Consider the following 14,913-nt stretch of genomic DNA (forward strand, 5'->3'; position numbering starts at 1 on the left):
ATCGACTCAATCAAATGCATCTTAATAGTTTTATATTTATTTATTTATTTATCCAATCGATTTTTCTAATTTATTTATGTTCTTCATCCAATCCAAGTATACAAAAGAAGGTTGATTTTTAATAAATTATTTATTTATATTTTAAATATTTTAGTAGAAAATTGAGTATTCACAATATTCCAAATATTCATGATTTTGGAACTTATAATAATAGAATATTTTATATTTTTAAAACTATTTATTTATTTATTTTAAAAATAAATAAATAAAAAATTATGTCCCTTGCAAAGGACAAAGGTAAATAATACTGGGAATCTCTCAACATGTGAATTTGAGCCCTTTGATGGTAAAATTTTGAACCACGAAGATGGCGTCCGGAGCGATCGGCGGAGGAGGAGCGGCGGTGGAGTGGCATCAGAGGCCGCCAAACCCTAAAAACCCCGTAGTCTTCTTCGACGTCACCATCGGAAACATCCCAGCTGGCCGAATCAAGATGGAGCTCTTTGCTGATATCGTCCCCAAAACAGCAGAAAATTTCCGGTAGAATCATCATACCCCCAATAAAATTCTAGTGTACTTACTTTAGGCTAAAAATATAGATAACTCTAGGAAATTACAACTTCCAGAAGATTTCATTACTCGTGACGCCGAAAATATGTTCTGCACTGTGCTTCGATCTGTTCTGGAGGATTCTATGAATGAAATTTTTTGTTGTTTTTTTATTTATAAATGCTTATTGGTAGCTGGGTAGACCATATTCTTAAATTTATTTTAATGTCGTTAGTGATTGGAAAAATAAGGGAAGTTTCATAATTTTTTTTTTAAGTTTTAAATTATGTAGCTCAAATTAGTAGTATAATTTGTTTAGTAGTAGGACAAGGACAAAACTTCGAATTCAATGATGATCGAAATGATTCCCTTAATGCTCTCGAAAAACATGAATTCAAATCCCTATAATTACTGATTTATAAATTTCATATTATCGTCTTTTGGATAACTTTTATTTTATTAATTCCGAGGTTTAAGAAATTCCAGAGTGGACTACAAAAGATATTGATTCATATGTGTGTATTTTGAAATGTATGGCTAACAAGTTTGTTTAGGATGCGACTAAATAAAAAATATTGATTTAGTGAACTAACTTTCTCAAGTTTACGAGTTTATTCAAATAAATATGAAACATTTAGTTTTCTGTTTGAAGTTTTGCTGACCACTCCCTTTTCTAATTTTTTATCTCTGAAATAATATGCAGATTTTAATAAGCAAAGTTCTATTTATATTTGACAAAAGTTGGAAATTGTATAATGGGTTTGTTTCCTCCTTTTTGCTGTTGAATCTCTCTGTTTCAAGTTCCAACCCACGCCCACCTAATTAGTTTCTCATACAGGCAACTTGGAATTTGGGAAGAATATAGCATTGAATCAAATAAAATGAGCTTATATGCAACAGTTTCTGTATTTACTGCTAATGTTAGGGAACAGTGCTTGAGAGAGTGTGTGAAAGAGGAGGGCTCATGGGTGGCCCCACCCTGAGTCCTGAGGGCCTCCTTGGCGTTGATTGTCACACTTAGGGAGTCAAAAGGCCTGTCAATTGCAACTTTTTATAAATATGATATTGGATATGCTTAATGAAATTAGAGGGAAAAAGAGTTCAAACTACTTGAACATATTTGTGTTGCCACGTCATATTTTTATTCACTTGGAATTGAAATTCAATTATGAATATGATATTGATATTTTGTTGATTTTTAATGTATTGACGCGGTTGTATCACCTATTTCCGCATCACGTAACTTTTTTGATCCAACCTCATAGTTTTATCCCTAAAAAATTTGTAGTTTTCCTTGAGATAAAATCTCAATTGATCCTATCATTTTTTTGCTAGATAGTTGGCTTAAATCTGTTTGACTAATTTCCTGACGTGGACTAAAATTCTTGTTTTCTTTTTGCCCCTTGCTATTGTTGTCTCCTTAAATGGTGTACTTCTACTTTCTGACAACTGTGTTTTTGTTCTTTTTTTTTTCCAGGCAGTTCTGCACAGGAGAGTACAGGTTTATAATTCTCTAATTCCATATTCTTATTTTTGTGTGTTTATAGCTCTTTTTATCTGGATTTTATCTTCCTTTATTATTTATGTTCTTTATTATTTATGTTGCTTGTCCTTGTGGAATGTTGTTTGCCATTGCATTTAACGTATCACATCTCTAAGAACTGTATTATTGCTCTACCAGGAACTAATTCATGTCCGAGCACATGGTTAAAAGTTGAAAGTTATCGATATATGTAACTCTTATATAAGAGCTATCAGGAGGCTCCCATATCTAGAATAGGTCTTCAGTATGTAAACCATCAGTTTTCTTTACGCAAGTGTAAAGTATATGGATTCAAGTATTAAACGCACTTAGGTCCCCCCATGTGATGGAACTGCTTTGTGATCGGTACATAAAGTTTTGACATGTTGATCTATATATTGATCATGTGATTAATTAGAGGTCACATGCACACAAACCATGCCTATAGTTAAATCATTCTAAACCAATCATCTATTTGATGCTGAAAACTTGTTGGCTTATATCTTTTTTTGCTTTGAACTTATAGGAAAGCTGGACTACCTGTGGGTTATAAGGGTTGCCAGTTCCACAGAGTGATTAAGGATTTTATGATACAAGCTGGTGATTTTTTGAAGGTTTCTCACCATTTCTCTTCTTTCTCCTTCATTTCATCGGGTTTGTCTTTTGTGGTGAAAGAAGTTACTGCATTATAAAGGGCTTATTTATAAAGAAAATTATTAGAAGAATGTATGATGTCCCGAGGAACCCATGTGTGGAGCATACTCTCTCTTAATTTCTATACTTAGAATGTTAAGAACTGTCTGTCGTGTTGTTTGTAATGGAATTATTTGACTTGAAATTAGTTGCTATCTCATGTGTTCGTAAGGGACCCAGGTATGCAAGGCATCCTCTTTCTGAACTCTAGGTTCTACCTGTTCATCAATGGCGAGTCAAATAATTCATTTCAATCATCACATCGTATCCATTAGATTGGACAACTTTAGTGACCTGAAGATCATTTATTTGAGTTGGCAGTTAATGTCTTAAATATCCGACTTTATTTAGTATGCCATTAGAATCATCATATCACTATTATGAACTGCATTTTTTAGTCAATATTATTGTCTTATATAAACTTCCTTGGCAGGGTGATGGTAGTGGATGTATATCTATTTATGGAAGTAAGCTTGATGACGAAAATTTTATCGCAAAGCACACTGGACCTGGCCTACTATCAATGGTATGCTGTTTTGGTGTTCAACGGAGTTTATGGTCTTTTCATAGTTATGGTTGCTGCTGCAAGATAATTTAAACGAACCTCGAAGGATTTATTGTTTAACTGGAAATTTGCAAAATCATAATTTTTTATAAATTCATGTTCTTGGTTTTTTAATGCTTAAGATTTCAATTTATTCCATCTTTTATCACAGGGTTAAATACAAGTTTTGGATGAATAAACGTGCTCTTACCCAAGCAATCTGTTTGTGCACACCTGATTAGATTCTTGGTAACATGTGATTTGCATGCTTCTGCTTGATGATTTTTGAGATTTTTTTTGGTTTTAGAACCCTCGTTTTGAAAATTGTGAGATCTCCCAGACTGTTTAATGCTTTCACATATGGCCATACAAGTATCAACATTTTTTTTACTTTGTGGTGTAGGTGTCTGATTGACCTGTACTTATCACAACTCTAAATGTTTTAAATATTTGAATGTAGATTTTGAAAGTTGAGGGTAGATAATTTCAATAAAATATCGTTTCTTATAAAAAAAAAAAAAAAAAAAAAAAAAAAGAAAGAAAGTTGAGGGTAGATGTCATGCAGATGATGTTTGTGATGTTTGTTTCAAAAGTGGAGTTGTATGATGATCAAATGATAAAATTTGAGAGAAAAAAGAGTGATAATATAATATTGTAATTCAAATATTTGTTTTATGATGTGAAGCCTTGTGTTTATTGAAAATTTTTAAGAAAAAATAGTTACGACTTCCACAATTGACTATCCAAATGTAGTTTGAACTATTGAGTGGTGAAAACTGCACTGGAGAGCCCAAACTAATAAGGTCTTAATTTGGGTGAAACTGCATCTGTTTACATGCCACAATCCTATTAGTACTAGAGAAAGAAAAAGAATGACAATACTTTGTAATTCTTACCTGTGAAATTGAAAGCTTTTTGTAGCATTGTAGTTTTGAACCCATGGTTTCTCAATACTCCATAAAAAAATAGGATTTTCTCCCCATAAATTTTGCATTTTTTTTATAAGTCACCTGCTTATAACATGGAGGTTTTGGTTACGTTTATGTACTTGGCACAAGAGTCTCAAATCCATTGGATGTTAGAGCAAACTTAAGCTTTATTTTGATCAGTTGTCTTTTGACAAGTTTTTGACAGCTGCCCCCTGTTACGATTATGTATGGCTTTGTTAGTGGTATAATATATTTCCATTTAATTTTCATGTATTTAAATGAAACCAAATATTTCCATTTCATTTTCATTCTCTTTTCTGAAAACATATTTTTGTTACTTTTCACATCTTTATAGGAGTTATTACTTTTTATTAACTTTTCATTGTTTCCTGAAATCGATTATTAATTTGTTATATTCTAACTCAAAATACAATATTTAAAATGAAATAAGTTAATATTACAATATGACACTGTTATCTGACAGTTTCTAACATGAATTAACATCCACATTAACTATTTTATTTTCCAAAAATAATACCAACCCCAGAACAGTTTTTCAAAATCATTTCCCCAGAACAACCACTACAAAACTAAACAAGAATGATATTTTGAGTTCTTACATGTTCTTCGAACTTATATTGGATTAAAATTTCCTATTGCATCTTCAAAAAATTTTGTTATTCAATTGAAATCAACCAGCTCTGATTTGATTCTCTTTGTAAGGTTCATGCTCTCCATCTGAAAAGCACTCAATTTATTAAACCTTTTTCTGTTATGGTTGCCTGATGCATTTCCTTATATCTTGTCAGAATTCGAAGATATTTAGGTTTCAACAGGAGATTTTAGAAAGTTGGTGGGCCGAAATTATGTTTGACACTTGTCTCTTCTTTCTACTTAATAATTTTCCATTTGTGAACTTGGCATCAAATGAATTATTTTAACATTAAGAGGGACTGGATTTGTCAGACTGAGATATCTCTCTTAACAATATTTAGATCAATGCTCGTTCATGGGCCATAGCTTTTAAATGCGTGATCTCTGGTCTTTTCATTCCAACTTGCTGGATGCAAATAGTTTTATTGTTGCCCATGTCAAGTCTTTTAATAGTGAATTTCTTGTTGAGAGTTATCTGTTGTAATGTGATGGCGTTATTTAGCTTCTAACCATATTGTGTTAATATTTTGACAGGCAAATAGTGGACCAAATTCTAATGGGTGTCAGGTAACAAATCAATTTTTTTTCGATGTACAAATTATGATCTGAAGAAACTTCAAAATATTATTAGTAACTGAGCGAATTAAACTGTATAAACAACTTGTGGTTTCAGTGAGAATGAACTTGAGATAACTTACTTCACGCACGTATTTTGAATGAATGGATAAATATCTAGCCTTCAATTTTTCATTGGAGGAGAATAACCGCTTTTAACTTTTTTTTGGGTCTGGTGACATTTTTTGGTGTTTCTTACTGTGCATATTTTCCTATGGCAGTTTTTCATCACATGTGCCAAATGTGACTGGCTCGACAACAAACACGTTGTCTTTGGGGTATGTATTATAATGTTACATTGGTTCTTCAACTTTATTAAAAAAAGATATGCTTCCTAGAAATGCACATAGTTCCTCGATATAATGGTTTTGAGAAACAGTAAATTATCATGCTCTCAACTCAAGAGCCACAGAAAATTACCTCTCTCAGTTATTGTTTTTGGTCATTTATTTTATTCTGACAACAATTTCGTCAACAGGTTCTGCTGGGTGTGTTTTTTGTTTTTTTGGGGTAGGAAATTCATGGAAATTTAATTTGAAAGATCTTGTCAATAGCTTTTTGCTAGTTGTTAAGATCAATAATCTCGTCCCTATTTCTACTCGTTTGTATCCCTCTTCCTTGAGTAAATTAGGTGTCTGCATTTGAGAAGCCAAAGAAAACTGTGTTCTGAGATATCAGTTTTTTACGCAGCGCGTGCTTGGAGACGGACTTTTGACTGTAAGAAAGATAGAGAATGTAGCAACTGGAGCCAACAACCGACCCAAACTCGCCTGTGTTATTGCTGAGAGTGGAGAGATGTAGTATGCGACATGGAACCAACAATAGACTCTGATAGTAAATTATTCACTAACACAGGTGTTGATATTTTAGTCGTGTAATAGCATTTTATTCGCTTCTTTTGGCATACACATCAGCAATTGCTTCTTAATTGCTTGTGACATGAGATTGATCAATTAGGAATTTAAAATCAATTCATGATGGCGACTCCTACTTGTGCACCAGCTACTGTTTCCAAGTTTAAAAACCGATTCAATGTAAAGAATCGAGTTATCCATGTTGATTGTCTTCTTCTTGTAGCGAATATCAGATGATGTTTGTTCTAAAGTTCAATTAGTCCATAATCTATTTGCATTTCATGGATAGATGTGATGAAACGAATTGCCTGTTTCAACTTAGGATCACCACACTGACAACATTAAACAAAATGTTTATAGGTTGGAATATTCTTTCTTGATAGACTTGGGTGGTCAGTTTAAGCTTCCTCTGAACTTGGTAAGAGAGAGGTAGCCAAAATCTGACCACTAACTTAATCCAGAACATGATCAAAATCCTGCAGAGTATATAGACCTGATTCTCATTAGTTTGTTACCTCAATTTCTTATTATCCTTTAGATGTAGACAACTTCAAAAAATCTGGATTTCAACATGTAATATTTTCTAAGAGGATGACTTCACTGACATGATTTCTTCATTGGTTCATTGATTAGAGAATAATAGAAGACATTATCATATCTCATTTAATTTCGACTGAACGCCAAACATCTTAGGATATTCTGCAAACCGTCGGCCAAGACTTGGCCAATGTGTGTCTCAATTCATCATTGCTTGGGACGTTCTCTGCTGTTGCAACCTTCCTTCCCATAATTTATGATTACGCATCTCTGTATATTTGAGACCAAACACCATAATCGGATTGATCGGATTTATTGGAAAGAAAGCCTCGAAAATAGTCACTTAGTGGCTTCTTTCTATAGGAAACGTCCACATCTGTTTTTTCAGACGTAGAGTAGGAAACTAGAGGCTGAAAGATGGAGATGGCTAGGGTTCGACTAAAACAAGCCAAATTTTATTTTTCTTCCTTGGTCCAAATTTCAACCAGACAACTTATATTTTATTCTAATGTATCAAATTTTATCTAAAAGGAAAATGTAAGAGAAATTATTATATAATTAAAAGAAAATTTCATTTTTGGTATTATATAGTTGTCACTTTGTGAGTTTGGTTGCTTATATTTTCAAATTTCAATCGTAATTATATATCTTTCGATTTTTGACAATTTTAGTAATTTTTTATATGATGTGATACTACACACGTCAGCCTCAAATTAGCTCTGCAATGATGCAACATCAACATCAACATCACGTCGGAAAAAGAACTATAATTACACAAAAGAATGATAATAGACTAAGATTAGTATTTAACAACACAGAAGATCAAAATCATAAAAAAACAAACATATCCGAACAAAAAACAATTTCTCCTATAATAAATCAAGGTTATGTTTATTTTTTATATATATTTTTCACACGTTAGAAATTTTGTTGATATTGTTTTGATATTGGTAAATGATTCCTTTTGCCATATTTGTTTTGCTTTTGCTGGTACATGTAATACAATTGAATCTTGTAAATCTTGCGTGGTTCATAAATATTCAGGCGACTCGTGATTAATCAATCAAATTTTTTTTGTAGTCTAATCTGATACAAACTCAGAAATTTTTTTTATTGATATTAAACTTCAACAGTAATTAATCGAGATCGAAATTTTGCACTCGTTCGACGTATGAAATATTAAAACTTAATATAGAACATCCTCCAAAACTCGATTCATTCCAAGAAGTTTGCACTGAAACCAAAGAACCAACACACGATTTACAAATTTACAATGAAAGAACAAAAAAATATTTCAAGTCCTGTAAAATTCCTCTGAATCTGAGCCTATATATTTGAAGAAAGCAGAAACATGGAAAACCACCGTGCTGAATCCGATTCTGTGACATATGGAAAAACATAAATGCCTACGCTTTTGCCGACCGAAGAAAAAAATCTCGTCACACACAAGACTAAGCCGTAGACTTTGGGATTTTATACTGTTTCTTGAGGAACTGAGAAGCCTCTGAATCCTTCCTGTGGCACAGTATCCTTATAAGGGTCTTTGTATCAGCACCAAGTTTACCCCTGCCACCCAGCAGTTCTATCTCACCGGTAGATCTCAAGTCCTCGATCAATTCCCGTGTCTGAAAATAAAATTGAACGTCAGCTAAATAATAAGAGGGAGGAACCCAGGAATTCTGAGGAGGTGGCGAACACGTGCTACATGATTTCACTTCCACCCTACCAAGAGACTGACCTCGTAGCCATGTAGCTTTATAACTTGGCGAACACGTGCTACTTGATTTTCCACAACTCCACGAGGAAGTCCATCTCCCCCGGAGATAAAGAACTCCTGCATATACACAACGTTGGATGTAAGATGAGTTTGAATATCATGCAGCTACAAAAATTAATATAATGAAAGCGAGTTTATAGTCATTCTCATTAACTGGTGAAAAACTAGTAATTAAAACCTGAAGTAAAGCAGTAAAACTTTTACAAAGGCCAGATGGAATCAAATATTATAAAGGAAAAAAAAAACAAGAAATCTCGAAAGGCACAAATAGTGAAAGTAACAACTTCTAGGATATACCTTTAAAACCTCCAAATCTTCTTCCAGTAGCTTAGCATCAACTAAAGTGAATATACGCTGTGGACCTCCATCTAATATAACTCGAAGTAGGCCATCCTGGTAAATAAAAGATGATGTCAAATGATAGTGTTACTAACAACTCTTGCAACAAAGATTGAAATGCAAATGACAAACCAGTGATGCCTGGAGGAGTCCTGTTACAACACGATCCCGAAGTGGCTCAATGATTATATCGCACAACTGATTGAGTACCTAAAGCAATAATCAAGCAACCTTACATGCATGGTCATAGACAAACAGTTTCTTATTGTCTATAATATTATAATATGTTTGGATACATGATTTGGACGAGGACAAAGACAGAGACAAGAAAATAGCCAAAAAAGTAGAAACTGATTTCCCTTGCAATTTCATTTGCAGCAAAATCATAACTCAGTTTCAAATTGTATGGTTGAAAAGAGTAAATGGAAGTATGATAAGCGAGATATACTAAAAAACACATTTTACAAAAAATTCAATCACATTTTACCGAATCACGAATCATATAAAAATGTTCCCAAAGTTTTCTCCATGAAATTCGGTTGAGTTCAGCTTACCCTTAGGATATTGTCCCAATTGTGTTTCCAATAATCCACAAGTATTATTACATGGGGAGCATGATTTTCTCTATGGACCCACATGTGAGAATGGATAGACCATTGAATGCAACCTTAGGGGTAATACCCTAAAGCTAGCATCTTATTAACAAGGAACTCCATACATAGCCTTACTAAACCGATAAGATTAAACAAGTGAAACTGCCGCAGGTCAAGCATTCTGGAAATTGGCTGAAACTGCCTCTACATTGTCCATGTTTAACTATGGTTGAGTTATTACTCTACTAGGATAAACTACAGCCCAAAATAGAGAGTTGTGTTTACCGTAGATGCTGCAGTTTTAAGTTTTTGCTGAAAAACACTTATCAACTTGGTAGTGGTAGTGTGACTAGAGTCTACAAATAAAAATAATGAAAAAAATAGAAGAGACATTTCAAGCGGCCAGAAATCATAAAAGTACAGCAAATAAATATTTTATCACTTTGAATGACAATTATGAAAGTTGATTTCGCAGGTGACTGTAAACACAAAATTTGGCTTTGAATGATGACAAATCATACCATATCAAGAGGTTCTATCAGAGTTTCCAACCGGGATTGAGTAACGCTGGGCTTATACAAACCATCAATGAACCGTTCTCTCAAATCCCAAAAAATAGTTTTGGTTCCTGCAAATGGAAGGATAAATTACAAGCTTCCAATGAATTGATTAGAAACCTTGAGATTTGAGAAGATCAGAACTGAAAGAGATTTACCAGTAAATTCACAAATTTGATCGATGGCTACATTAATGTCTTTTCTACTTCCATCAAATGTGTCCTTGGTGGAATTTCTCAATTCTGATTCCGTGTGCCTTTCTGCAAATGAAAAAGTGAAGTAAAGACCTCTACACATAAAACTTGGGTAACATTCTCAGTTTTGTTAAATTCCATCATAATTGGTAACGAGTGTTTCACCAAAATCAAAATTTCAATTTTCTCAATGGTAATACTTAGTTCAGAAAGCTCAGGGATTTTAGGTTTTTTTTTTTGGATTTGAAACATTAAAGTCAAATGATTTCAAATCATTATAATCCATTGTGCTCTTTTGGATAGTATTTAAGTCCATGAGTTTAAATTCTTCTCCACCGTTTTATGCATGTGTCTCAACTATCAAGCATTCAAATGGAATTCAAATCCACTAGAAATATAGCCGTTTGATCTATTATTGCAATCTCTAACACAAATCAAATCTCTCCATCCAAAGCACAATCTTGTATAATTGAACACAATTTTCTAGACAATCACAAATCAGCTGCATGCGAAGACCAAAACACTACTCTGTCGGAAAGAGGTGGAGACTCATCATCACATACTTAGGCATTGCCCTTTCACGAGCTGTCTTTGGTACAGAGCTTTGAAGGAGTTGGGTCTGGCTTGGGTAGTTCCAAGATCTTCACATGACTTGTTTGCTTCAGATCTTTGACGCGATCTTGGCAGGGGGGTTAGAATTTTTTAGACAGTGGCAATTCATTGTATTTGTTGGTCAATCTGGATGAAACAAAATAGAAAGATTTTTGACAACACAAAAGAGTCAACTCAAGAATGTAGGGAAAAGATTAGGTTTCGGACATCTGGCTGGATTGGGAAGCATTCAGAGTTAAGAATTTCTCGATTTCAGATTAGCGAAAGACTGTAATTATATTTGGGAATCATTCAGAGTTTAAAAATTTCTCGATTTCAGATTTAGAGATGGACTTGAGTTATATTTGATGTTGATATGATTATTGATTTGACTTTCTTATTCCCCTAGCGGATCTCTTCTCCGCTTTTTGTAACTATTAAATTTTAATCTTCTGATACATCGTTTTTTAATAAAAAAAATACACCAGTTTAGAATCACGTAAATATAATTAAAGCGCTCTAAGTTGTTCAAGGATCAATTAGATGCATAATTATAAATGGCATACGACAACAACATAACGACAACTAAAAATTCAAAGAATGTAGAAGCATGAAATAGCATTTGGATAGGTGAAATAATTTTTCAAAGCTATCAATAACTCGACAATAAATTCACAAATGCTGAATTGCTAATGCTAATATTGGTAAGGAACTTCTATTGCAACACTGGAAGAGCTTTGTTCCCTTCATCAGCATCGAAACATGCTACTATGCTAGCATCAAACAACCAAAGCTAAAGGTGGTAAGATATGTACTTTAGAGCTCATTTTCAACAGTACACCTTTGAAATTTTTTCAAGAAAACAATAAATTACAAACATGTTTTAGCTCTATTCACATTGACCAAAAGCACGGAACAGTGTGCATCACTTACTTTGGCCGTCGTGTTGCCTTTTCCTTGTCCATCGCTCCCAGATGCTATCTTCCAATTTACTCAGTTGGCTTATTGCATACTATGGGTTCAGAAGTTTGCATCACAATTAATGAGACATGACATGACAAAATATACCAAGAGTGATATACTCAATAAAGCATATGAGATCAAACAACTTAATGCCATAGACATGGAACACTTTGAATTAGTTCTATTAGAAGTTATTAGAAGGTTCAGAATAATCAGAAATAAAATCAGATTCACAAGCAGTGATGCTTATAAGTTACTACTTCAAAAAATTCTTGGTCAAATTTACACAGGTTCAAAATTTAAATCAGAAGTCAGGAGAAAACATGTCGAAAACAATCACGTCATATAGTCAAGCATCCTAGGTCGGTAACTCCTATCATTATATTCATACAAAGCTACTACAAACTAAAGACAACTTTTAGCTCAGGTTACTCATTTACCATGCATCTTCAAGATTAACTTCAAGAAGATGTGTACACAATTAGTCAGTTTAAGCTTTTCAAACAGGAAACTGCTCATTTGAATCTATATGTTTCCCATTACGATGTTGGGCAGCTACATATGCAAGTGTCTACCTTTTCTTTTGACTAGAACAAGAATTGAATCTTCTAAGATGACAGGTAAAACAAGCAGCTAGTTTCTCTAGCAAATAGAAAGATTACAAATTTAAAGAAAATCGAGAGCAAGGAAAATATGGTTGTTTTTCCCATTCATTTCTTTTCACAACCAGCTATAGAAACAAAGACTTCAATACAAAGGTAGAAAATTTTAGCTTGAAACTCACAAAAAGGGTATTTAATTGAACACAAAGTGTTGACGTTGTCAAAATGTTGATTTCTCTAGGCTGTTTAACATCAGGCACCCTTTGATCTGCTAGCTCTTTCTTGACAAAAGCTTTAATTCCAGTTTCTTTGCTGTACCGTGTAAGAGCGGGCACGGTTGGAATTATATCTTCCATATCAGCTGTAAGACGAAATAAACAGAGCTATATTACAGCAGAACAAAAACTTTTATCAGAGTTAATAAATATATCTACAAAATCAAGAAATGAACAAAGTTGAGCATGAAAGCATAACAGCTCCAAATAGGTATTGTAGGAAAACAAGGAGAAGCATAAGGATTTGATTAATAACATGTAAGTGATTCCCAATCATTTCCACTACTATTAACCCTTCTATTAAATTTGCAATAAAATGAATGATTTTGGAAGTTCTGTCAAATCAGATATGCTCTTCTTCATGATGCTTGATACTCTAAATAGAAATTAAAGAATATATTTCATAACTAAATTTAATATTATTAAGATTACAATGAGTTTTTCAACATGATTTGATTGTTAATTAGACAATTAGTTACTAATCATAGAAAAGATTAACCATCATATTTATCATAGCCAGTTGAGCATTTTATCATGGTTGTAGGTCTTTACAATGGAACAACTTAACTCCAGTGTTGTAATGATTTCTCTGTTTTTGAATTCAACATTGTATCATAAGAGACGTGTCAATCAGCCACAATACCAGGAAATTTACTGTTGGAATATGAGGCTTCGGTGAAGACAAAACATATGACCGAGCTGAATATTTGCAGGGAGTTAATCTAAACCGAAAAGAATCTAAGCCGATACACAGAAAAGTCATCTCAGCGTAAGTACTTCAGAAGATAACTGCTATCTAAGTTCGGTCAATAGGAGAAACCAACTAAGATAAATGAGTACTTGGAATCAACTAAGGATCTATCTTGACCGAAGATAATCAAAGATCAGACCCAAACTAAACTTTTTCAGTTAAGACAAAAAATAGTGATAAAGACTAGTCTCTGAAACAAGAACGGTTAGTCAACATCTCAATATCATTGACAAGCCGTTGATGTCTATTAAAGAAATTTTACAGAGATTGGGAACTTCATGCATTTTTTTTTATATGAAACTAAACTTTATTAAAATAGTAGGCCGGATTACAAAGGAGAGTAATCCACAATACATGTTTACATATTTCAAAAAACAGTTCTAAACTAATATCAGCAGCATACAACCTTCCAATCTCTAACCAAATCAGAAATAAATAAGTGGTTAAACTCCGGCAATTTCGTGGTCCAAGTCGCAACCCTGAATTTGATCTTCGCCCATACGTCGTCCAAAGACTCCGCTGAATCTATGAATATTCTATTGTTCCTCTCCAACCATATCGACCAAAAAATGCCGTGAACTACCGAATACCAAAAGCTCTTATTCCTTCTCTCGGTGGGGAATACTGTCTCCATAAGAAACTAGTCCCGGGCTTTTCTTGGAAAGGTCCAGTCGAAACCCAGCTCTCGTAGTACTTTTGTCCAAATTCCACGCAAGAAAGAACAATGCAACAAAAGATGGTCCTGATTCTCCTCATGTTTCCGGCATAAACTACACCATTGAGGGCATAAAGCACAGCTAGACCACTTTTTTTGCAACGAATCGCAAGTGGGCAGTTTCCCCAAAGCCACTATCCACGAGAAGACTTGAACCTTGTGCGAGACCGGTATCTTCCAAATATTATAGTAATACGGGAATAAAAGGAAAATTGAACCCGGGAAGAAAGAATCGTAGAAGGACTGAACAGAAAAAGACCCGAAAGAGTCCCCCATCCAAACTTTAAAATCATCCGTGCCCTGCTCCAACCTAACCGTGTCTAATACCCCTAAAAGATTACTGAATTCATCTAATTCTACCTCATTTAAAGCTTTCCTGAAACGCACATCCCAATGAAAGAATTGACTCGAGGATCGGTGACATCTAAAAAAGAGCTGATCGGTTTACTAGTCGAGGTGGAAATGTGAAACAGAGATGGAAAGCGCTCTTTGAACGACAAGACCCCTCCCCCCCCCCAAATGTCTTCCCAAAAACGAATGATATTCCCCCCTTTTAACACCGCTCTAATCAAATGATGAAAAGTCGAGTAAGAATGAGAGATAAATTTCCAGGGGCTTTTAAATGTTGCGTTCTTAGCCAACCTCACGTCCCACCCGTT

The 14,913-nt window shown here is 33.9% G+C and overlaps 2 protein-coding genes across 5 annotated transcripts in view; one reads left to right on the forward strand and one right to left on the reverse strand.

The window, feature by feature from the left end:
• Nucleotides 1-298: 298 nt before the first annotated feature.
• On the forward strand, nt 299-6,947 carry LOC140957700 (peptidyl-prolyl cis-trans isomerase CYP22). The gene is made up of 7 exons (XM_073415050.1): nt 299-540; nt 2,027-2,050; nt 2,598-2,685; nt 3,198-3,290; nt 5,426-5,458; nt 5,728-5,784; nt 6,197-6,947. Exons 1-7 carry the CDS (start codon nt 368-370, stop codon nt 6,305-6,307), a joined length of 579 nt encoding a protein of 192 aa, XP_073271151.1. The 5' UTR covers nt 299-367; the 3' UTR covers nt 6,308-6,947.
• Nucleotides 6,948-8,111: 1,164 nt separating this feature from the next.
• Nucleotides 8,112-14,913, reverse strand: part of LOC140956639 (protein unc-13 homolog) — a 41,933-nt gene continuing 35,131 nt past the window's right edge. For 3 of the 4 annotated variants that reach the window (XM_073413471.1, XM_073413473.1, XM_073413470.1), the window contains exons 19-26: nt 12,696-12,874; nt 11,882-11,960; nt 10,322-10,423; nt 10,128-10,234; nt 9,146-9,223; nt 8,972-9,067; nt 8,636-8,731; nt 8,112-8,522 (exon numbers count right to left, since the gene is read on the reverse strand). In XM_073413471.1, coding sequence (XP_073269572.1) covers nt 8,349-8,522; nt 8,636-8,731; nt 8,972-9,067; nt 9,146-9,223; nt 10,128-10,234; nt 10,322-10,423; nt 11,882-11,960; nt 12,696-12,874 — 911 coding nt within the window. In that variant the 3' untranslated portion in view covers nt 8,112-8,348. Of the gene's footprint in view, nt 8,523-8,635; nt 8,732-8,971; nt 9,068-9,145; nt 9,224-10,127; nt 10,235-10,321; nt 10,424-10,874; nt 11,096-11,881; nt 11,961-12,695; nt 12,875-14,913 lie in introns of those variants that run through there. The other variant, XM_073413474.1, reaches the window with a different exon arrangement.

The sequence above is a fragment of the Primulina huaijiensis genome, chromosome 14, assembly GCF_012295235.1.
Source record: "Primulina huaijiensis isolate GDHJ02 chromosome 14, ASM1229523v2, whole genome shotgun sequence".
Classification (NCBI taxonomy): domain Eukaryota; kingdom Viridiplantae; phylum Streptophyta; class Magnoliopsida; order Lamiales; family Gesneriaceae; genus Primulina; species Primulina huaijiensis.

What these genes read in the sequence shown, in the direction of transcription:
- LOC140957700 (XM_073415050.1), top strand. Translation starts at nt 368, where the DNA reads ATGGCGTCCGGAGCGATCGGCGGAGGAGGAGCGGCGGTGGAGTGGCAT. An exon ending in TTCTGCACAGGAGAGTACAG is followed by an intron (nt 2,051 to 2,597) that starts GTTTATAATTCT and finishes TTGAACTTATAG; the next exon opens with GAAAGCTGGACTACCTGTGG. An exon ending in CAAATTCTAATGGGTGTCAG is followed by an intron (nt 5,459 to 5,727) that starts GTAACAAATCAA and finishes TTCCTATGGCAG; the next exon opens with TTTTTCATCACATGTGCCAA.